General features: G+C 44.9%; 1 protein-coding gene across 11 annotated transcripts in view; it reads left to right on the top strand.

Annotated features, from left to right (window-relative positions):
• The window catches only part of LOC128841594 (metastasis-associated protein MTA1), a 367,485-nt gene that overhangs the window by 303,197 nt on the left and 40,141 nt on the right, over nucleotides 1–24,147 (top strand). For all 11 annotated transcript variants that reach the window (XM_054036784.1, XM_054036783.1, XM_054036782.1 and 8 more), the window contains 5 exons: nucleotides 16,985–17,100; nucleotides 18,171–18,322; nucleotides 19,479–19,668; nucleotides 20,084–20,173; nucleotides 23,820–23,972. In XM_054036784.1, coding sequence (XP_053892759.1) covers nucleotides 16,985–17,100; nucleotides 18,171–18,322; nucleotides 19,479–19,668; nucleotides 20,084–20,173; nucleotides 23,820–23,972 — 701 coding nt within the window. The remainder of the gene's footprint in view (nucleotides 1–16,984; nucleotides 17,101–18,170; nucleotides 18,323–19,478; nucleotides 19,669–20,083; nucleotides 20,174–23,819; nucleotides 23,973–24,147) is intronic.

Below are 24,147 nucleotides of genomic sequence, written 5' to 3'. Positions count from 1 at the left end.
TTGTTGCTCTCTTCTGAATTCCTTGCAACATGGCAATATCAATCTGGTAACAATGTCCAAAATAGAATGTAATATTCAGAATTAAGTTGAATAGAATTTTTCTCCCATTATTATTCAGTGGTAATATCCTTTATGGAAGCTGATACTATTCACGGTGACACTGGATATCAAATTAGACATAAATGCATAATATGATAAGACAGCAAAACAAATGCCATTTTGGATTGTAGATACAAAGGATATTAACAGAAAAGACAAATTATTCCCCCTCTCAGTTGCTTTGTACACATAATAAATGAAATTGTTCGTAGTTTTCTGTATGGGTTGGTTAGTTTTCTCTATTTGTGTGAACGGTTTGCCTTTTTCCCAGCCTCAAACATACATGTGAAAGTAATCTGTTATTTGCAATGACACTGATGTCATACCGTGCAGGATACATCTGTAGGTTCCTTACTTGTATGTTCTTATTCTTCTGATGTGCTAAGAATTTTACATACCATGAGCCTCATTCCTTAAAATCTGATTCTCTTGGTCAGGGCTGTAACCTCAGTCTGCAGTTGGTGGGACTTCACACTTTGAAGCCTGCTTATAGTTCTCCTGAAATGGAACTTTTCAGAATGTTTCCTCCTGCGAAAGACTTCAGATTTTTGACTCTTTATCCCAATTTGTGGTGATGAATTTTCTCCCACAATCAAAATTTTCCATGAAATTTTACAGCCAGGTCTACTAGTCAGCTAATCTGGGAAAGGCTTTCACACCCTATTCCCTACTCCGCTTGTTACCCTCAGCACAAGCACTCATGCAGCGTTCTGGTGAAGGGACAGATGATGGGTGGAAGAGTCCAGTCTGCAAAGCGGGGACCTTCAGCTCTGCTTCGCAGATGCCTTTCACCCTCTCCCCTTGACACAATACTAAGGGATGCGTGCACAGGTGACTTGAATGGTAATGTACTGTAATTTACATGGTAAGTCTTTAAGCAAGTGTAACATACACTGTCCTCCACTTCTGACCTTCTCAGCATGTATCAGGGAAAGCTGCAGTCCTGTGCACAGCCCTCTTGTCTCCCCCAAGTGCTATTACTGCCTGCCTGTCAAATTTCAGATCAAGACATGGCACTGAGACAACTCATGACATTGATGGATTATGTCTTCCTAGCCATGGGTAGTGGTCATGTGCTTGTTCTGATGGATTTTTACTACATTTGGACACTGTGGTTCATTAGGTTATGGTAGGTGTGGGAGGAGTTGAATGGCTCCACTCATGCTGTAGAGATACACATACTACAAGTACCTAAATGCATAGAAACAGGACCTGGTGTGGCGTTGGCTGGTTAAACTACTGGGCCCATTTCTGTTTGAAGATTTAACAATAATGATCCATGTTTGTCATCTTAGGAATAAACGATTGTCACTTGCTCCAATGCTGACACAAGACCCACCTAGCAGCAAGTAAAGCTGGTCAGTGTTTGCCCTAGAATTTCACTGCAAAGAGTGATCTAGAAAGCCCTTAAGGAATGTGTGCACTGCAAAACAACAACAAAACCCTGCAGCAGTGAGTCTCAGAGCCCTGGTCAACTGACCCGGGCTCATGCTTTAGGGCTAAAAACAGTGTAGATCTTCCTGTTTGGGCTGGAGCCTGAAGTCTGAGACCTACCCTTCACCCACCTCCCCCCTTGCTGGGTTTCAGAACCTGGGCTTTGGCCTGAGCAGGAACATCTGCAGTGCTACTTTTTAGCCCTGGAGTGCAAGCCCGAGTCAGTTGATCTGGGCTCTGAGACAGTTGATCTGCCCGGGTTTTGTTTGCTTGCTTGTTTCCACTGAGTGCATGGTACCCTAAGTTAATTCAGGACACTTTTCTCTTGGTCTCTGGGCGCTTCAGCTGATGGAACCCTAGTTTCCTCTTGTGCTGATAGTGGGAAAGGCACTTGAGAGATGGTAGGAAGAGAAAATAGTGCCAAAGCTGTGGTGTGGTATTAACTATCTGTGATTCTTATATGGCCCCCATTACCAAAGTAATAGGCAGAGGTGCCTCTTAAGGCATGTCTACGCTGGCAAAGTTATAGTGCCAGCAGTTTCAGCGCTACTCAGAGAGCGCAAAAGGAAAACCCCTATTGTGTGTTTACACTGACAGCTGCCTGCGCAATAGCGTGTTCACACTTGCAGCGCTGTTCGGAGCGGTGCGCTCTGGGCAGCTATCCCACAGAGCACCTCTTTCTCTTCTGCTGCTAAGACTTGTGGGAAGGCGGAAGGGATCGCAGGCCATCCTGGGTCCTGACCCAATGCCCTATGAAGCATTGCTTCACATCCCGGCAATCCCTGTGCTTCCATCCGCATTTGACGCCATCTTTCAATGGTTTGTGTACTGCGCGCCCTGCCCTGCCTCTTTCTGGCTGCAGGAATGGATCCCGAGCTGTTGACAAGAATGCTGTTTGCACTAACCAACATGTCATGAGAGGCAGTGGGATTATTCCTTAAACTACAAAGTCAAGAGGAATGCGACATTGATCTCGCCACACGTAGTAGCTACGAAATGAGATTTCTTGTGGCATTCATGGAGGTTCTGACCACTGTGGAACGCCCCTTTTGGGCTCAGGAAACAAGCACTGAGTGCTGGGATCACATCGTGATGCACGTCTGGGATGACAAGCAGTGGGTGCAGAACTTTTGCATGAGGAAAGCCACATTCATGGGACTGTGTGATGAGCTCGCACCAGCCCTGCGGCACAAGGACATGAGAATGAGAGCTGCCCTGCCATTGGAGAAGTGCATAGCAATTTGCACTGTGGAAGCTGGCTACTAAGTGTGCAGGGCCATTAATCGCATCCTGCTCAGAAAGGCCATGATTCTGGGCAACGTGTGTGAGATTGTGGATGGCTTTGCACAAATGGGCTTCCCTAATTGCTGAGGGGTGATAGATGGCACGCATATTCCAATTCTGGCACCAGACCACCTAGCCACAGAGTACACTAATCACAAGGGGTATTTTTCAATGGTTCTTCAGGCGCTTGTGAATCACAGTGGGCGTTTCACAGACATTAACGCAGGCTGGCCCGGAAAGGTGCATGACTCACGCATCTTTTGGAACATTGGCTTGTTCAAGAAGCTGTAAGCAGGGACTTTCTTCCCGGACCAGAAGATCACCCTAGGGGAAGTTGAAATGCCCATTGTGATCCTGGGAGACCCCGCCTACTGCCGTGGTTCATGAAGCCATACATGGGGCAACTTGACAGCAGCAAGGAGCAGTTCAACAACAGGCTGAGCAAGTGCAGAATGACTGTGGAGTGTGCATTCAGCTGTTTAAAAGCCCGCTGGTGATGCCTGTATGGGAATCTGGACAAGGCCAATGATGATTTTCCTATGCTTATAGCCGCATGTTGTGCGCTCCATAATATTTGTGAAGGGAAGGGTGAAAGCTTCACTCAGGGCTGGACCGCAGAGGCTTAGCACCTGGAGGCTGAGTTTGAACAGCTGGAGACTAGGGCTATTAGAGGGGCCCAGCATGCGGCCATAAGGATCAGGGATGCTTTGAGGCAGCAATTTGAAGCTGAAAGCCAGAATATTTGTTGCTATCCTCGGGATTGCAGTCCTTGTAATGCTAAGAGGTGATTGGTGCACATGATGCAAGAAGGGGCCTTAACATAGCTGTATGTATGTTGCTTTGCAGTGCTCTTTTTGCTTTCACTTAATAAAATAAAGATTGCTTTTAAACAAACACAATTCTTTTATTGAAAGACAACAATCAGAGGAGAGAGTCAAACGAAAAAAATCATCAGCAGTGACAGGGGAATGGGGGAAATGGAAGGTCTCAAGAGGAGGAGGGGTCCCAAGATGGCTACAGATTTGTGTATGTCCAGGGATCATACCCAACCTTCTCCTTTGGAGTATGATGCGGTGGGTGCTGTACTTCAGCAGGGCCAAACTGCAGATGGATGGGTGTTGAGTGCAGTGGGTATTGGGAGTCCAAACTGCTGGACTCTGAGGAGGGAGGAGTGGAATGATGCGGGTAAAGAGTGGAGCCAGGAGGTTGATAAGTGTGTGTTGGCTGTATGTGTGTGTCTGGCAGGGGGGCGGAGTGCATGGGAAAGAGTTTTGCGACAGAGGCTGCAGAAGAGGGCGGACGCGGAGCTGCTTGGTTTGAAGAGCTAGTATCACCTGGAGCATGTCCGCTTGGCACTCCATAACTGTTAAGAGCCGCTCAGTGGCTTCTTTCTGGTGTGCTGCGTTCCCCTTTCGTTCCCTCTTCTTGCTGTCCCGCCACTCCTTCAATTCCTTTTTCTTGGTGGCAGAGTGCATTATAACCTCATGCATAAAGTCCTCCTTAGTTCTTCTTGGCTGCTTTTGAATTCTTTGCAACCGTTCTGCGCCGATAAGGGAGGCTGGCCTCCCAAGGTCATCTCTGAGAAGTTTAAATGCAACATTTTACAGAAGCAGTATTGTTTGTAACACAAACAACACTGTTTCAGTGCTTTAAAACACAGCCAGTACTCTCACACCTGACACTAACTGGGTGACCCCAGGCAAGCACACACAAGCCACAAGACCCCCCAAATGGTGAGTAGCTGCAGGGGCAGGGTAAATCACTGTTCCTGGACCCTCCTGTACACTGGGCACATGGCTCTTGGGCACTTGGGGAGAGCCAGCACTGTAGGGGGAGCCTGATAATCATTCCTGTCCCCACACTTTCCACAGGAGGTGATCATTATGGAAGATATTTTGCTGCTGAGGGTGAGTAGAGAATCAAGGGGAGGGTCTTCTCCAAGCCTGCGGCTTGGGCCCTGGCCCCTATGCTGCTAGCCTGTGTGCAGCTATGGTTCCCCCCTGCCCGTGACGGCACAGTGGCATGGGAAAGTTAATTAATGGGGCAAGAAACAAAGCAGCTCTGCCAAGGAACCTGCGGGAGCAGATTGCCCAGTGTCGCCACGAGAGTTTCCTGGAGATCTTCTGAGGGAGATTCCCGTGAAGTGAGGGAGTGTATCAACAGCCTGTTCTACCGCTCAAACTAGGCATGAGGTGGGAGACAAGCCTGCTGTCTGCAACCTTCCTGCCCCCAACAACTCACTTCAGCAATTCCCAAAATCACATCCACTTACCAGGGACCTCCTCTCCTGTCTGCGGTTCGCCAATATCTGACTGCTGTGACTGGCTAGGCTCCTCCAGGGTAGAAAAGAGCTCCCAACTGCATGCATCTCTGGCCTCCGAGTCATCCTCTGCCTCTGGTTCCCCCTCTTCATCCAAGATTGGCTCCTCCTGCTACTCTCAACTGGCAATGAAGCCAACGAAGTATCCACAGGGGACTTCGCAGTGGAGGTCGGGTCACCATCAAGCATCGCGTCCAGCTGTTTGTAGAACCGGCAGCTCGTGAGTGTAGCACCGGAGCGGCGGTTTGCCTCCTCCTCTAATTTTTTTCCCTGAGTACTCCAGCCAGCAAGAATTTGAAGAACAGCTAACCAAAGTCTAAATAATATGGGTGAACTAGAGTGCCTTGTATTACATGAGGATATTGATATAGTAATAGCAAAAAATGTTTTAAGTACATCAGAAGCAGGAAGCCTGCTAAACAACCAGTGGGGCCACTGGACGATCAAGTTGCTAAAGGAGCACTCAAAGATAAGGCCATTGCGAAGAAACTAAATGAATTCTTTGCATCAGTTTTCACAGCTGAGGATATGAGGGAGATTCCCAAACCTGAGCCATTCTTTTTAGGTGGCAAATCTGAGGAACTGTCCCAGATTGAGGTGTCATTAGAGGAGGTTTTGGAACAAATTTATAAACTCAACAGTAATAAGTCACCAGGACTAGCTGGTATTCGCCCAAGAGTTCTGAAGGAACTCAAATGTGAAATTGCAGAACTACTAAACTCTAGTCTGTAACCTATCCTTTAAATCCGTTTCTGTACTAAATGACTGGGGGATAGCTAATGTGAAACCAATTTTTAAAAAGGGCTCTGGAGGAGATCCCTGCAATTACAGGCCTGACTTGAGTACCAGGCAAACTGGTTGAAACTATAGTAAAGAACAAAATTGTCAGACACATAGATGAACATAATTTGTTGGGGAAGAGTCAACATGGTTTTTGTAAAGGGAAATCATGCCTCACCAACCTACTAGAATTCTTTGAGGGGGCAAAGCATGTGGACAAGGGGGATCCAGTGGTTATGTGTATTTAGATTTTCAGAAAGCCTTTGACAAGGTCCCTCACCAAAGGCTCTTAAGCAAAGTAAGCTGTCATGGGATCAAGAGGGAAGGTCCTCTCATGGATCGGTAACTGGTTAAAAGATGGGAAACAAAGGGTAGGAATAAAGGGTCAGTTTTCAGACTGGAGAGTGGTAAATAGTGGAGTCCCCTAGCGGACTGTAGTGGGCCTAGTCCTATTCAACATATTCATAAATAATCTGGAAAAAGGAGTAAATAGTGAGGTGGCAAAATTTGCAGATGATGCAAAACTACTCAAGATGGTTAAGTCCCAAGCAGACTGCAAAGAGCTATTAAAGGATCTCTCAAAACTGGGTGACTGGGCAATAAAGTGGCAGATGAAATTCAACATTGATAAATGCAAAGTAATGCACATTGGAAAACATAATCCCAACTATACATGTAAAATGATGGGGTCTAAATTAGCTGTTAGCACTCAAGAAAGAGATCTTGGAGCTATAGTTCTCTGAAAACATCCACTCAATGTGCAGCAGCAGTCAAAAAAGCTAACAGAATGTTGGGAATCGTTAAGAAAGGGGTAGATAATAAGACAGAAAATATCATATTGCCTCTATATAAATCCATGGTACGCCCACAGCTTGAATACTGCGTGCAGATGTGGCCGCCTCATCTTCAAAAAAGATGTATTAGAATTGGAAAAGGTTCAGAAAAGGGTGACAAAAATGATTCGGGTTATCCATGTGAGGAGCAATTAATAAGACTGGGAATTTTCAGCTGGGAAAAGAAACAACTAAAGCGGGATATGATAGAGATCTATAAAATCATGACTGGTGTGGAGAAAGTAAATAAGGAAGTGTTATTTACTCCTTCTCATAACACACGAACTAGGGGTCACCAAATGAAATTAACAGGCAGCAGGAAGTACAAAATACAAAAGGAAGTATTTTTTCACACAGTGCACAGTCAACCTGTGGAACTCCTGCCACATGATGTTTTGAAGGACAAGACCTTAATAGGGTTCAAAAAAGAACTAGATAAATCCATGGAGGATAGGTCCATCAATGGCTATTAGCCAGGATGGGCAGGGATGGTGTCCCTAGCCTCTGTTTGCCAGAAGCCTTCTCCACATTCTATGGCTGCTGACTTTAGGCAGTCTCAGGGCCTCCTTAGAATGGAAGCAGACACCTTGCAGATCCCTCTGGAGGAGGCCAAAGAGCCACAACACAAGCTGCTAGGTATTTTGCAGTCTGCAACACCCTCCAGAGTGATGCTACCTATTAATGAGGCTCTTCTGGATCTGGCGAAAACTATCTGGCACCTGCCGCTATTCCATCAAGGTGCAAAAGGATTGATAAGTACGATGTGCCCCTTAAGGATTCTGACTTTTTATTTTCCCATCCCCTCCTAACTTCCTAGTAGTGGATGTGGTGAATGAAAGGGGTAGACAGCATTTTTCAAGATCTACCCCTTATGACAAGGATCAAAGGTGGCTGGATCTCTTTGGACAAAAGTCTTGGCAGGGTTGCAGAAGTTCTGGATCGCAAGATACCATACCAAGTATGGTCAACATACAACTTTTACTAATTATAATATCTGCAGGGAGCAGTTCCAGTCTGTCGTTGCCGAGGGTCAGCTGTTGTCAGAACAGCTCTCCGAGAGTCTCTAGTTGCTGTAGATAGTGCTGCCACATCCATCTCCATTGCAGTAGTTATGCATAGGGTATCATGGCTCCAACTTTTGGAATTTCTAAAGAGGTTCAGAACACAGTAGAGGGCCTCCTTTTGATGATCATAAGCTTTTCTTGGAGACACAAATGACTCCCTGCACACTTTGAAGGGCTCTGGGGCTACCGTACATTCCTTGGGCATTTACACACCTACGAGCAAGAAATGTTTTAGTAGGTCTCAGGCTGCCCAGAGGTCATGCCCTGCTCAGTTCTTGGAATACCATAGAACCCCAGAGCCTCCCAGAGAGAGAGACAGGTTTCAGAGGAAGAGGGCTGCACAGCTGCCCTCCATGACCACCCAGGCTTCATCTAAACAGTTTTGATGGGTTGATCTAGGGTTCGACGATGACTCTGGAGTTACAGTTTCTGCGCTCTAGCCTGCCTCCCTGCCTTTGGGGACTGTCTTGTCCATTCTGACCAGGCTTGGGAGTGAATCACCATGGACTGATGATTCTTGAAAGTCATAACATCGGGATATACTATCCAGTGTGTCACTCCTCCCTTCCACACACCCCCCTTCCCATCTGTCTTCAGGGACCCCCCTCACAAATTTATACTGAGGCAAGAAGTAGACTTTCTCCTCTGACTAGGAACGATATAACCCTTCCCCTAGGGTTAGGGGCTTCTACTCAAAATACTTCCTAGGGCCAAAGGAGGACAGAGGTTGGAGGTTGATCTTGGATCTGAGACTGATCAACAAATTCATGAAGCCTCAAAAGTTCAGGATGGTGACTCTAGCACTTTAATTCTTTTTCGAGTGCTGTCCCTGTGGGTGCTCTACTCCAGGTGTCAGTGCGTCTCGGCACTGTTGATCGGAGATCTTCGGTAGCAGTGCCTGGTTGGGATGCACGCACTCAGCTGCAGTCTCACGGCGGCGTTAGGGTCTGCCTCAGCGCATGCGTCCCGCACCCCCCTCAGTTCCTTCTCAGCCGTCCTCAGCTGAAGATGAGACTCGGGGCAGTGCTGAACCTCTTCCCTGGTCACTGAAGGAAATAAGTAAAAAGAAATAGAAATAGTTAGACAGAAATATCCCAGTTCTCTCCCTTCCTTTTGAATAGTTCGTTAGTTTAAAAACAAAAAGTTTTCTCTTCCTTTAGACTCCCATTGAGACTCTCCCCATGGCAATCATAGTCAATGATGCTGGGGTGCCCGGGCTTTAAGAAATGCGACTCCTGCAAGGAACCTATACCGCGATCTGACGGACACTCACGGTATGTGAAGTACCTCGGCAAGATACACGTACCTGCTAAGTGTATCCATTGTACCAGCCTGAAAACCAGGGCTTGTCGTGACAGGGACTTATGGCTAAAAATGCTCCTGATAGAGAAATCTCTGCAGCCGTCTATGGAGATGGGCACAAGTAAACCCTCTCCCTCACGCGCCCCTGCTACGTTGGAACCGATCAGGAGCGCGGCTTCACCCTCTCAAGTGAGGAGGCAGGAAGCCCCCATGTCTCCGCACAGAGACTTTCAAAAGGGTAAGGGTCTCCGACGAGATCTTTACTCTCGGTGCTGATAGCGCCAAAAGCAGGCACCTCCAACCGCCCCAGCACCTCAGCCATGGCTCACACGGAGCGCAAAAGCAGGGACCCGACTTCCCACAGAGGGAAGCTCTCCTTGGCACCAGTCCCATCGGCACTGAAGATGGACCCGGTACCGGCAGCGCATTCTACCCTGGCACCGAGTCTGCCCATCACCCCCACAGCAGACGTGGACCCCATGCAGGGTGCCTATAAACAGCCCACGGCACCCATGAAAGCTAAACAAAAGTCTCTGCGGGCTTCCGCTCATGCTCCGTGCCCTGCAGGACCATAGCCCGTGGAGCAGCAGCAATTTTTGCATCAAGATGGCATCTCCGTGGCCCCTGAGCCTTACTTTCTGCTCCTTGACACACAGCGCTCAGTGTTTGAACAGCCATTCTCGCCACCCAACCTGGCTACCCCCAGTGACAGGGAGAGTGACATGCAGCAGCAGACAGAGTTCTCCCCGCCTGATTCTCCTCCTCCACCAGAGCCATATCTATCTCAAGGCATGGCACCTCACAAGAACCAGCCTCAGTTTCCCTACTTTGTCCCCCCATGGGCAGGGCCTCACTTTTCTTACCCTGTGCTTTGGCCTCAGTGGTACCCTTGGTCGGCTCCTGCTACCACTCCTCCTCGCGGCCCTTCCACCAGACCGCAAGCCCATTCTGCGCCTCTATCTCCAGCTCCATCTACATCTAGAGCTCCTGGACCCCCTCTTGAAGAGGTGGGCTATGAACTCTTCCCTGATTCACCAGCTCCTAACTCTCCATCAGCTGCAGATGGAGTCCTCATGCCTCCACCGCCACAAAATGCGGAGGACTTTAAGCAATTCCAGGAACTTTTCAAGCAGGTGGCACTCAGCCAGGACATTCCTTTTGGTGGAAGTCCAGGAGACACAACACAGACTCTTCAAAATCCTCCAACCCTGTGCGCCCTCAAAGATCGCGCTACCCATAAACAAAGCCCTCTTAGAACCAGCTGACACTCTCTGGCAGACCCCTGCCTCCATCCCACCAACAAGGAAAAAGGCTGAACGTAAATATTATGTTCCCACTAAGGATGTGTAGATTTCTTTTTTTCCCCACCCACAACCAAACTCTCTTGTAGTGGATGTAGTAACACAGAACAAAACAGCCACAATACCGGCCCACTCCGCAAGACAAGGACCTCAAATGGCTTGAGCTCCTGGCCGCAAGGTTTATACCTTCTCCACTTTTTGCAATTTAGAATTGCAAATTACTTCGCCCTCCTTGTAAGCTATGACTATGACAATTACAACAAGCTCTTTGATTTTACCTCCTATATCCTGGAGGACTAGAAGTCAGTCCTTGTCGAAAGTCAATTTGTGTCCAGGATGGCACTATAAGCATCCCTGGACATGGCAGACACAGCAGCCCACACTACTGCAACTGCGGTGGTGATGCACAGGTCTTCCTGGCTGTCTGTATCCGGTGTCCCCAAAGATCTGCAGACCAAAGTGGAGGACCTTCCCTTTGACAAAGATAAACTTTTTTCTAAAAAAACTAAGTCCTTCACAATATGAAAGACTCTAGACACACCCTGCACACACTGGGCATATACCCGTCCCTCCCCAGGAGACATCATTAACCTTATTAGAGGCCTTGCGCACAACAATATCACCGGCCCCAGTCCAGACCATATGATGTTGGGAAGCACCACAACAGATCTTGTAGGCGCAGACAAAACCATGCGCAACCAGCTACCTCCCACCCAGCGAGAAACAAACAGCAATTTTAAAGTGTTTGTCGGGGGTCTGCGAAACCGCCCATTGACTCTGCCGCTTATTTGGCCACCACCTCCAGTTTTGCCGCTATGTCTGGCAACAGGTCACACAGGACCGCTGGGTCCTGGAAATAGTTCAATCAGGTTACTCCATCCCTTTCATATCCTGCCCGCACACCCTTCCCTGTCCCTCTTCAGGGTGCTCACAAGCACCTACTTCACGTAGAAGTGGCTCATCTTTTACAGCTAGGTGCAGTGGAACCTGTACCAATGCAACGTCGGGGAAAAGGGTTCTACTCCCACTACTTTCTGACCCAAAAGAAAAGCGGGGGATGGAGACCTATACTGGACCTACGCCGAGTGAACAAATTTGTACGCGTACAGAAATTCAAGATGGTCACATTGGACACAATAATACCCGCGCTAGAACAAGGGGACTGGTTTACAGCCCTCGACCTACAAGATGCCTATTTTCACATATCCAGCAAACAGACACTTCCTGCGATTCACAATCGGACACAACCATTTTCAATACAGAGTGCTTCCATTCAGACTGTCCACAGTACCGAGAATATTCTCCAAGACATTAGCTGTAGTTGCGGCCCGCCTCTGCAAACACGGGATTATACTTTTCCCCTACCTAGACGACTGCCTTATCAAAGGCGGCACATACGACAAGACATTAAAGGCAATGCGTTTTATCATCTCCCTCTTTCACAGTCTAGGCCTGCAAAATAAACTTCCAAAAATCCACCTTGATACCCACACAGCAGATCGAGTTCATTGGAGCTCACCTGGACTCAATTCGAACCAGAGCGTTGCTCCCACACAACAGATTCCTCGCTATTACGCATCTCATACACACGCTCTCTGTTCGCTCCAGAATATGGGCACGAACCTGCCTACAGCTTCTTGACCACATGGCAGCCACCACCTTTGTGGTCAAATATGCCAGACTGCACATGAAATGTCTTCAGGGTTGGCTCAACTCCAACTACAAACCCAGCAGACACAGCTTCTGCATGACACTAACTCTTCCAGCAAACGTATTGGCCTTCCTACAATGGTGGACAAAACCAGAGAACCTGCTCTCCCAGGATAACGGTTGGCTTCTCCATCTGCAGCTTCAGAAACTCCAACTGATGGCGTGGTTCCTTCATGGTTTCAAACCCACGGATTAGCTTGTTCAGAGCCAGTCCAATACGTTGTCCTGCACAGTAGAAGAGACTCTACTTGTAAGACTTACCTGCAAAAGTGGTTCTCCATATGGTGCTTCCACAAATGCTTGACACCCCAGACCCTGACCCTCCCTGACATCTTAGATTACCTTTTAAAACTAAAACAGGACGGGCTCTCAGTCAGCTCTGTTAGAGTACACTTTGCGGCTCTCACCACCTTCCATGATCCGCTGAACAGATATTCACTTTTTGCCCACCCCACCATAACACGCTTCCTCACGGGCCTTCAAATCCCTACCCTGAGATTCACCCACCAGCAGCCTCCTGGAATCTCAACCTAATTCTCCGAGGCCTCCCTTAAAGCCCCTGGCTACCTCATCCATGCTCCACATGTCTATGAAAGTAGTTTTCTTGGTTGCCATAATGTCAGTGAGAGGGGTCGGTGAAATAAGCACCCTGATGGCCTACCCTCCCTACACGATTTTCTCTAAAGACAAGGTAACAATGTGACCCCACCCCAAATTCCTCCCCAAGGTGGTGTCTACTTTCCACCTTAATCAGCCAATACACTTACCTGCATTCTATCCCAAACCTCACAAGACTCCACAGGAAGTGGCATTACGTACCCTGGACGTAGGGTATTTTATAGGGACGGTCCCGATATTTGGGGCTTTTTCTTATATAGGCTCCTGTTACCTCACCACCACCCCACCATCCTCTGTTCTGATTTTTCACACTTGCTGTCTGGTCACCCTACCTCGATGTCAGACGGGCAATTGCTTTTTATCTAGACAGAACTAAGGCATTCCGTAAATCCCTTAAGCTATTTGTGTCCACTACCAAGAGATCAAAGGGTGCTGCTATTTCTAAGGAATGACTCTCCAAGTGGATCTCTGACTGCATCAGATCCTGCTGCCAGACTCAGAATGCTCAACCATCCAAGAGCATCAGAACTCACTCTACTTGAGTGATATCAACATCCGTTGCATTCCTCCACAACGTACCTATTACCAGTATATGCAAGGCGGTCACGTTGGACTAGATGACCTGGGGGTTGGACTAGATGACCTCCTGAGGTCCCTTCCAACCCTGATATTCTATGATTCTATGACATCTGACCACACATTTGCCAAACATTATGCTACCACACAGGATACCACAGCAGACACCATAGTAGGCCACACTGTACTGTCTACCGTTATCACTGCCGCAACTCCAAAATCCCACCAACCATAGTGGGTACTGCTTCACGTTCACCTGGAGTGGAGCACCCACAGGGACAGCACTCGAAGAAGAGAAGGTTACTCACCTTGCAGTAACTGAGGTTCTTCGAGGTGTGTCCCTCTGTGGGTGCTCCCCTCTACTTTGGAGTACTAATCAGACAACTCTATGGTAGAGAAGGAACTGACGGGGGGGGGAGGAGCAGGATGTGCACGCTCAGGCAGACCCTAACAACGCCGTGAAACAGCAGCTGTGTGCGTGCGTCCCGACCAGGCAGTGCTACCGAAGATCTCCGATCAATGGCGCTGGGATGCACAGTCGCCTGGAGTAGAACACCCATGGGGGGACACATCTCGAAGAACCTCAGTTACTGCAAAGTGAGTAACCTTCTCTTCCTTTACTAGAGAATGGGGATTGGCTTTTGTCCTTCAACCTACAAGATGCCTACTTTCATATAACTATACACCCACCACATAGGAAATACTGATGATTCATCATAGGTAAAGATCATTTTCAGTATTGCGTGCTCCCCTTCGGCCTATCCTGAGCTCCAAGAGTATTTTCAAAGGTTCTAGTAGTAGTGGCAGCTTACCTTAGGCAGGAAGTGATATTGGTCTTCCTGTACTTCCACGACTGGCTACTCAAGAGCAACACCTTCAAGGCAGTGTTATTGCCACCCAGATGACCCTCGCTCTGTTCCAAGAGTTGGGCCTACAGCTGAATGTAAAGAAATCCATGCTGGTACATGTATAAAGGATACAGTTTATAAGAGTGTACTTGTACCTCCCTTTGGACAGATTTGTGACCTTGTTTGGTCTGGTAGGGACAATTCAGGGAAGCCCTTTGGTCACAATAAAGTACCATCTTCAATGCATGGGCTGTGTGGCAGCTTGTATCTTTGTGACCAATCACACAAGGCTACACCTCTGCTGCTTCCAGGGTTGGCTAAAAACTACCTATTCTCTGAACAGGGTCACTTTGGACAGGTAGGTGACGGTCCTCTTGCACTTAAAAAACTCCCCAGACTGGTGGTAGGAGCAACGCAGCATTTGTGCGTTTATCCCTTTCTGTCACCCAACCCCAACAGTGACTAACTGACACTTCCCTGTTAGGATGCGGGACCCACTTTGACACCCTTATGGTTCAAGGCAGATGGACAGCCCACAAAACCAGTCTCCACATCAAACTGTTAAGAGCTAGAAATCTCCCATCAAGGGCTCAAGAGGTGCATACACACTTGAAGTGGAGCACCCATAGGGGGACACATCTTGAAGAGCTATAGTCCCAGCACAGGGCAAGTAAAATTTCTTTGTGGCATAGCTGAAAATAGACCCTCTGTATCTTGACTCATCATTTTGCGCCTTAACCCCAAGACCGTCTTCCTCCCATTTAGATAGGACTATTTGGAGATTCAGTATAGACTAGAAAAATTTCCATGCATGAGTATATTCTGTTCCTCTTTTATAAGTATGTTAAAACAGTGATCTATACTTTTAATGTTGGTGGAGAAGGATCTTACCAATACCTAAGGATCCTTTTAACAAACATTAGACCCCCCCCTCACCCCCCCCCCCCGAGTTGGAACGTCATGCCGTGACTTATAAATCCTAGAGCCATTTCAAATCCCTTAATAATCAATCATTAGGGCCATGACAGTGCATCAGCTAAAGAACAGAACAATTGAACCACGATTGTAAAAAGGCCCCAGTTATTAATTCTTTTTTTTCTGCTTTGCCTGGGGAGCCCTGCAGACCAGAGAAGTCCAGAATGTTTGTAGCACTTAGCAGTACACAGACCTTCCCCCTCACCCACACTTCTTCCTCTCAATAAGCCCACCATGTTGTATAAAAGAGAGTAACACAGGTCAGTCTGAAGCTTCTCCTGCTCTTGGAAAAGGCTCCCCTGGCTACTTTGGAGCCTTTATGGTCCTTGTGTGCCACTGTAGCAGAATCTGCATGTAACACTTTTTATTTATTTAAAAAAAAAAGATTGTGTCTAGGCTCTCTCTGTCTCTGTGACTCCCAATCACATGTAATTAGTTCCAAGTAAAATGATGTGTTTTTCTAACAGCCCTGGAAACACAGTGACTGAGGAGTTTTCTTTCTTTCTCTCATATCCCCACTTGTCTTAAAGATTCTCTAGGCCAAATTGTTATCTTATTTATGCCTGCCCAATGCCATTGTCTCAAGAATAATTTCATATGCAACCTCTTTGCCTTTGATGAGTTTATACAGGTATAACTGATTGGAATTTACTAAATCTTTGTTGATGCTGCATCAGAAGGAATAGAATCTGGCTCTCTGCTGTGTTGGCTTTCACTTAGTGAAATGTGGTAAACTGTATCACTGAAGTCAGCCGATGAAGTGCTAAATATACATACAGAGCAGTACTGCTGTATAAAAAGGTATGCAGCTCAATGGTCTACACAGGCACATTAACGCACAGCACGAATGTGCTTTAGAAATCTCATCCCAGTAGAGTGTCGTCTTCTACTGTTGATGCAAGCCCTAAATGACTAGCCAAAAGTCACACAGGAAGTCTTGGAATTGAACCCAGATCCCCTGTGTTGCAGTCTGGTACTTTAACTAATTCTGTTGTGATTTTGTTGAAGGGAGTGGTAAAATAAGGTCTGTAAATAAATCTGATTCTACATGTTGGCTTGGAGTGCCATAATCTCTATGCTGGATGGGATGGGATGGCGCTCTTGACCTTTTAAGATGCTTCCTTTCACATCTCTCTTAGGAAATTGCACAGGAAATACCTCTGAATCAGATGGGGAAGACTGCTGTCTGTACAAGGTGTTTCCATTTGGGTTATCTGAGGATTCACTTTACACCTTTTACTCTGCAGTTCTTTAATACTGCAGTGGCAGTAGGTGCTTGTTTCAGGAGGGCAAACCTTGAATCTGAATTAGTACTTCTGAGCTCTTGCCTGTAAGCTTGCCAGTCTACTACAGAGAGACGGGATTTGAAGAGGCAATTTTCTGAAGGAGAAAGGAAGGCTACTTTACCATGGAATTCTCTGAATCTCTTGCCCTTGCAGATCCACCTTGACTTTCTCTCCTTCCTCACCTCTTTAGAGGTGAATGTTGTTCAGGCAGAGCGGAGCAGAGGGACGTCTGTCGATATGGCCCTTTTGTCACCTAGATTAGAATGTTTTCAGATCAGTAATTAAGGTATACTCATGACCAGAATAGTTAACTGCTTTTAAGTGGTTCTGGGACTCCTGAGAAATGGCATGTGACTTCTACAGTATGATCTGCAGAGGAAATGTATTCAGAAACCTCTATTTACTGGTAAGTAATGTTTCTTGTTTTGGAATTCATAAATATATGAGAAATGTACGTCTTCAGTTTTAATCTTCTAGGCCATATTTTTTGTCACATAGGAAAGTTACATGTCACAATCAATTAATTTTTCCCTTTTTTTGCTTTGTGTTTTAAGTAACAAGCCAAACCCCAACCAGATCAATGTAAATAATGTCAAACCAGGAGTGGTAAATGGTACAGGAGGACAGGCACAGAACACGGGAGCAGGACGGGCCTGTGAAAGCTGCTATAGTAAGTGATTTGCAATTGTGCAAGAGCAGCAGAAGTACTCTAGCACTGAGACTTTTGTAAAGCTTTAATAAGCTACCATGCAGGGTGAGGTGGGTGAAATAGGCAGGGTTTTTCTTTACATAAATGTTTCTAAGTTTTTAGAGTGGGTGGATTTTATTGTAAATAGCTGTAAGAGCTGATGTTTCCTGTGAAATAATAGATGGCTCCTGAGTGAAGACAAGTATTTAATTCATTGGAGAGCTTTATAATGTTTTCACAGCTTTATAATGGTAGTGGAAAGTCCAAAGAGCATGGTTACATCCTTGTATTCACTATGGTCTTATTGGCTAATATGTCTTGGTCTAATAGGCTTCCCTCTCCTTTATGGAGAGCCTTTTAGATGTGCTAAAACGTAGGATTCTATGGAGAGTCAAAATGACTGACTCTCTTTCTCTTCCCTAAGTAAAGTTGGGGAGGGGATTTCTAAAATAGAGGGGAAAAGTTACAGTCGTCCCCCCCCCCCCACCTATGCAAAAGGGATGGTTGTGTTTCAGAGTTACAGCATGAAATATCTCAAAGGCATTACCAGGAAGTTTCCCCATCCTAATGACTCTTACTCATTTTACTGTTTCAAATGATGTACTACAGAGTATAATTACTGGAGCTAAGGCCATTATAAGAGACAAGGTGGGGGATGTAATATCTTTTATTGGACCAACTTCTGTTGGTGAGAGAAACAAGCTTCTGAATTTATACAGAGTTTTTCTTCTGTGTAGCTCGAAAGCCACCCCCCCCCCCAACAGAAGTTGGTTCAATAAATAATTTCCCTCACTACCTTGTCTTTCTAATATCCTGGGACCACCATGGCTATAACACTGCATAATGCCATTATAAAACATTTAATGATGATGGAATTTGCCTCATTTTTGATACAATAGGCTTATGATCTAGTTTTGTTACCTTGTGAAGCTGAAAGGTCTTTCTCCTTTGAGATTGTAAAGATGGTTGTAAAGGCTATAAACTTTGAAAATCAATTCTGTTTAAGAATATATATATATATATATATATATTTCCACCTTTATTATCCCTAGCCACACAGTCTTACCAGTGGTATTCTTGGGGTCCCCCTAACATGCAGTGTCGCCTCTGTGCATCCTGTTGGACATACTGGAAGAAATATGGTGGCTTGAAAATGCCAACGCGATTAGATGGAGAGAGACCAGGACCAAACCGCAATAATATGGTATGTGCATCCAGCGAAAAATAATATGGTATGTACATCCATTGCAGGAGGCTCAGTACTGCAGATCAGGGAACCGAATGCCCATTCCAATGAACAGTGATGGAAAAAGTATCCCTTATTCCTGCCACACACAACCACATCAAATAATATACAGTAGAACGTCAGAGTTATGAACACCAGAGTTACAAACTGACTGGTCAACCACATGCTTCATTTGGAACCGGAAGTACGCAATCAGGCAGCAGCAGAGAGAGACACAAAAAAAAGCAAATACAGTACAGTACTGTGTTAAACGTAAACTACTAAAAAAGGGAATGTTTAAAAACAAAAACAAAAAAAAACAGACAAGGTAAGGAAACTGTTTCTGTGCTTGTTTCATTTAAATTAAGATGGTTAAAAGCAGCATTTTATTTTCTGCATACTAAAGTTTCAAAGATGTATTAAGTCAATGTTCAGTTGTAAACTTTTGAAAACTACCATAATGTTTTGTTCAGAGTTACAAACAGCCTCCATTCTCGAGGTGTTCATAGCTCTGAGGTTCTACTGTACAACTGTTTAAAGCCTAAACCAACAGAATTATTAGTCAGAACTTGGCTTTTTTATGACATAGTAAGGGTCTGGCCTGTGCAATAATTGGTAAGTCATCTTTGTCCACATGTAGTTAAGTATGTAAACCTTAGCCCAAGGCCAACCTTCAAAGATACTGAATGCTTAAATTGGTCCACATTAAAGTATAGGGCCAAAGTTTTCAAAAACGAATAGTGGCTAGGGAAGAGCAGCAGCAGTGCAGACGGGAGAAGATAGTAGGTTGTGTTGTGTTCTTAGCTTGTTGAGACTTCCCTCCTAATCTCTGCCTCCCACTCTTGTCCTTACCTCTATCTCTGTGGTTTTCCTTCAGCCTGTATCAACTCCAAGCTCCTATCTCTGTCCCCAGGAGCCTTTCAGAAACTGAGTAGAAGCAAATACTTTACTTTGAACGAGCATCCTTTAAAAATTTAGGAAAGAGGGGGTTGGATAGGAGGGTGTAGGTGGAAATGACTTTTAGAATCGACTATGTATGTGGTGTTAACTGATGCTGGTTTCTGGTGTTCTGCAAATTTCTAATAAAAATCAGTTGTGAACAATAAAAGTGCTTGTGCTTTTTCCCTTTTCCCAGAGTCTTCATGGTGTGCCAGTGCGAAACAGTGGGAGCCCCAAATTTGCCATGAAAACACGACAGGCTTTCTATCTGCATACAACAAAACTGACAAGGATTGCCAGACGCTTGTGTCGAGAGATCTTGCGTCCTTGGTATGCAGCAAGACATCCCCACCTGCCCATCAACAGTGCAGCAATCAAAGCAGAATGTGAGTATTTATCCAGATATCCAGCTACTTACTATGAAATTGGGAAACCAGAATTTGAGATTAATTCCTTTGGGAAAGACTTGAGTTAAATCTTTCAGAGGTACTGTGGCTAAGCACAGATGACCTGCTGTTACTTATTTCCTTTACAGAAATGGCCTTAACTCATCACACTATTATCAAATAACACATTTGAAATTGCTCAGCTTTTTTTTAAGTGTCACTTGTTTGCCAGTATGCTGCACATTCCCTTGCCTGTGTGTACACTTGCCAAAACATGCACCTACTCTGTAAACATCCTTTTTTACTAGAAAGCTCTCCAGAGAAAAGTTGTTTTAGACTAAGTTAATGTCCAAGACTCCATTCCTTTTTAATAAGAAAATAAATGTTTTCCCAAATCCCGATATTGTCTTCACAGGCACAGCACGCTTACCAGAAGCATCAGAAAATCCATTGTTGTTAAAGCAAGTTGTTCGAAAGCCTTTAGAAGCAGTACTCCGGTATTTAGGTAAATATGCTACAGACTAATTCTCCTAACTGCTTGCGTATTTTCGTACTGCTGGGTAAACTGATCTGGAAAAATAGGATCCGCTTCCCCCAAAATTTTGCCCATCTCTAGAAATAAATTAATAACCTTTGGTAAGGTCCGGAAACGTTCAGTTTATAGACTATTGTGTCCTTCTCTAGAACAGAGGAAAGTTCAAAATGGCCCTTGCAGCCTTTCTCCTCTCCACGCTATGTAGAGGTTTGGTGGTTCAGCAGCCTACTACCCACCCTCCATCCTATATGCGAAACTCCTCTTTAGCAGTCATGAGGCAGCCTCCGGTGTCTGGGTGAGAGACCTTCTGCTTACAATCCATAAATGTGATCGGTGGGATGCAGTTGGCTGGTCCACAATCCCACTCTGGTACAGTCTTAATGTAACTCCTACAATGGGATCCACTGTGCAGCCTCTTCTCAAGTCTAAAAGGCCTAAGGATACAGAGCTTTCTCCATGAAGTGCTTATAGTAAGTGTTATGCAGGAGTTATAGAAGGAGACTGCAGCTCTGCTTTGGGCCTCTCCTTAGCATCATAATCACTGCACAGTAGGCAAACGTCTGAGAAGGATATCACTAGAGTTTAACAGAAAATGAGTTGGCATTTGCTTGCTTGACCTTTCATGCCTTTGAGGGTAAAGATTCTGAAGTGGAAGAGGTTTAAGTGCAGAAATTATGGTCAGTGAAAGATTCATAGATTTCAAGGCCAGCAGGGACCATTGTGATCATCTAGTCAGACTTCGTGCATAACACAGGCCACAGAACTTCCCCCAAATAATACCTAGATTGTTAGTTCTTGCATCCAACTACTGATCTCAAAAAAACATTTAGGTGCCAGAGGTGGTTCAGTAGGTAGTCCTCTTCCTCACGAGTGAGTTTGAATCATGATCCCAGGGTGAAGTTAGTATGTATTGTGCTGCTGGAGGTTCTGTCTTTCAGATTGCACATAAAAGAAAGGTCTCAATCACTTCTGACCATTTTAAAGCAGCCAAACAAAACCCCAGACTGCTTCCCTCTTTTACAAAAGTAGGGGAATTAATTCTTGTATCCTGTCCAAAAATTCCTTCTGCAGTTTTGTTTGGATACAGCATTCTTCTCTTCCTGTTCTAAGTAGTTTAGCATTGTTTTGTGCTGTTAAACATCCGACACAGTCTTCCTTAAGAGTGGATGGCATGATTTCAGGTGTGTATAGTTTGCAATGTGAAAAGTGCTTTGGGATCTTTGAAACATGGCTGATATTTTATTAGCACCTTTTATCCAAGTATTTCAGTTAATAGAACTAAAATTGTGCTTAATTTGATCTGTTGCTGTTTCCTATAAATATATTGCTCTCTGCAAGTTGTTATATAATCACACCTGAACCATACATTGCCTTAAAGAAAGATCCCATATCTGGGAATGCTGTCAAATGAATATTGCAGTAACCCATGATATTTGTGCATTAATTGGCTATTGGTGCCTGCCTTGAGTGTGTTATTGGGCAGAACAGTGAAGGTCCTATGACTTTACCACAGCCCGTGCTGGCATCAGAGTGGCTTATTAACTGTTTCTTTTGTATTTAAAAAAAAATACGGTACTTAATGTATTGCATCCTTCTACTATTCAAAATATAAGGATAAGAGGAATAATAGGGGGAAAGGCTACAGAAGCCCTTCTTGTAGATTTTTTTTATATCAGTTGTTTTAACTTCCTCTTCTCTTATTACACCTCCACCCCGATATAACGTGACCCGATATAACACGAATGCGGATATAACGCGGTAAAGCAGTGCTCCGGGGGCGCGGGGCTGCGCGCTCCAGCGGATCAAAGCAAGTTCAATATAACGCGGTTTCACCTATAACTTGGTAAGATTGTTTTGGCTCCCGAGGACAGCGTTATATCTGGGTAGAGGTATACTTAATGTTTGTTTTTGTAGGTAACTGAACTCCTTGACCCCGCTACCCTCTCTAGTGTCCTATGAACTAGCTCTCTCTTCACTGCAGTCTGTGGCCAGACAGCCACTGTCAACTCACTTTTTGTTGAAGTTGAAATTTAAGACTCCCAATTTTGTAATTAAATAACCATTGAGTTTAAAGTGTCCAGAGACCACAAACTGCTCCTGAGGGACTGGCAGGTTGTGCAGGTGGAATCAGGGGCAGTTGTAAAACTGTCATGCTTCTTCCTGGTCTCCTCCTCCAACAGACACTACACAGCCTCCTTCAAACTTGCCTGGTTAGTTTAAATACTGAATTTAGGAGCCTTAAATGAGCACCCAGAACAGCGCTCTAACGTTAAAAGCATCCTCTGGCCACTTCTCTGGTCTTGCTGAGTGATAGGGATGGGGAAGTGGAGATTGGCTTTAGTATCTAGAGCACTGTCCAACTGCTTCTAAATTCCAGAGAGTTGATTTGGAAGTTACTTTAAGGCTCCCATTTCAGCAATTAAACTAATTATCTGTTAACTTTGATAAGAAATTGTGAAGTCAGTTTTGTTTCTTTGAATATTTTTATTTATAAAAGATAAGCTTCTGTGTGTCTATTGTGTGAATACTCATTAAATATGGTTTGTCTGCCTTTGTTCTAGGTACAGTACTTAACAATTAAAATATTCTGTAATAATAAATATCCCCCCAAAATCCCCAAACTGTATGCATGTAGCACAACCAAAATGTAGCCACTAAAGGGAGAGGAAATTTTGCTATGGAATCCTAGTGAAAAAAACTCTTTATGAAGAGTACCATAGGATCTTTAATGTTCACACAGAATAGGACCTTGGTTTTTAATGTCTCATCTGAAAGCAAATGCTTCAGTGGTGTGACAGATTTCAATGTGGCTCTTAAACTGGAAAACAGGGCCATTTTCCTTTTGATGTAACTATCTTCAGGAGTGTTGTGCTACTTCTTGCTATTACAGAGTCAAAGCTATGAATCCATAGTTAGGGCTGAGAAAAAGCAACTCATTTTAAACCCCTGTTTTCAGTTGCTTGTAACTTTCTCAACATCTTTTCCTTTGGCATGCCATGCTTGATCTCTGCCTCAGCCAAAAGGTTAGATTTAAATTATGTGCATGTTCTTGATAGTTTTGTTTTAAGTCCTCAATGGCTTGGCCAGTTTAGGAACTGCATTTATTGAATACTGATGAAATTGGCAAAGTTGTAACTTCTGGGTAGCCTGCGGGTGTTGCATGACTTCTTGAAGATGGCTTCTAATATAGAGCAGCCTAGAAATTATCCAGAATCAGTGGAAAACATAGTTTTAGAAAAGGATACAAAACAGCCTTCTAGCACCTATTTTAGGATTATATTGCAGTGTATATTAGAGCATAGGTTAAACATCCTTGTTGAATTCAGCAGTATATTTACAATGCTTTATATAAGTAGCAATCTTCTGTTAGACTTGGGGCCAAATTCAGAAGTGATATATGTGGAAATTTGTTTTCAGACCTCTTTTCACTCATTCAGATTCCTTTGCATCTCAGTAGAGTAGGCTTAATTCAGTATAAGTCAGTTTGAATGTAAGGGTTTTCTGTTAATATAAGAGGGGTGTGCCTTACATTATCTCTGAATTTTGCCCTTTGTGTTTGGGTTTATAGTCTCCATGTATCTACTAATAAAAATAATACACTGCTGTTTTACAACAGAATCTCATCCATGTCCTCCGAAACCAGACCCTGTAAAGAGCTTGTCCAGTTCTCTTAACAATCTGACTCCTGCCAAGTTTACACCTGTCATAAACAATGGATCCCCAACTATCTTGGGAAAAAGAAGCTATGAGCAACACAATGGGATGGATGGTAAATATTTTCTATTACATGTACATTGTCATCTGTCGGGTGTTTCTTGTGTCTTCAAGCAAAGTGCTCCTGTTAATTACTTCCATTTCAGTATTTTGTAAAGAGTATTGCCAGATGGAGAGCATCATCCTTATTCCAGGGGAGATTGCTTTTTTTATTTTAGGGGCCTTAATAG

Source organism: Malaclemys terrapin, chromosome 8 (genome assembly GCF_027887155.1).
Source record: "Malaclemys terrapin pileata isolate rMalTer1 chromosome 8, rMalTer1.hap1, whole genome shotgun sequence".
Classification (NCBI taxonomy): domain Eukaryota; kingdom Metazoa; phylum Chordata; order Testudines; family Emydidae; genus Malaclemys; species Malaclemys terrapin.
This window is presented reverse-complemented; position numbering and strand designations above follow the sequence as displayed.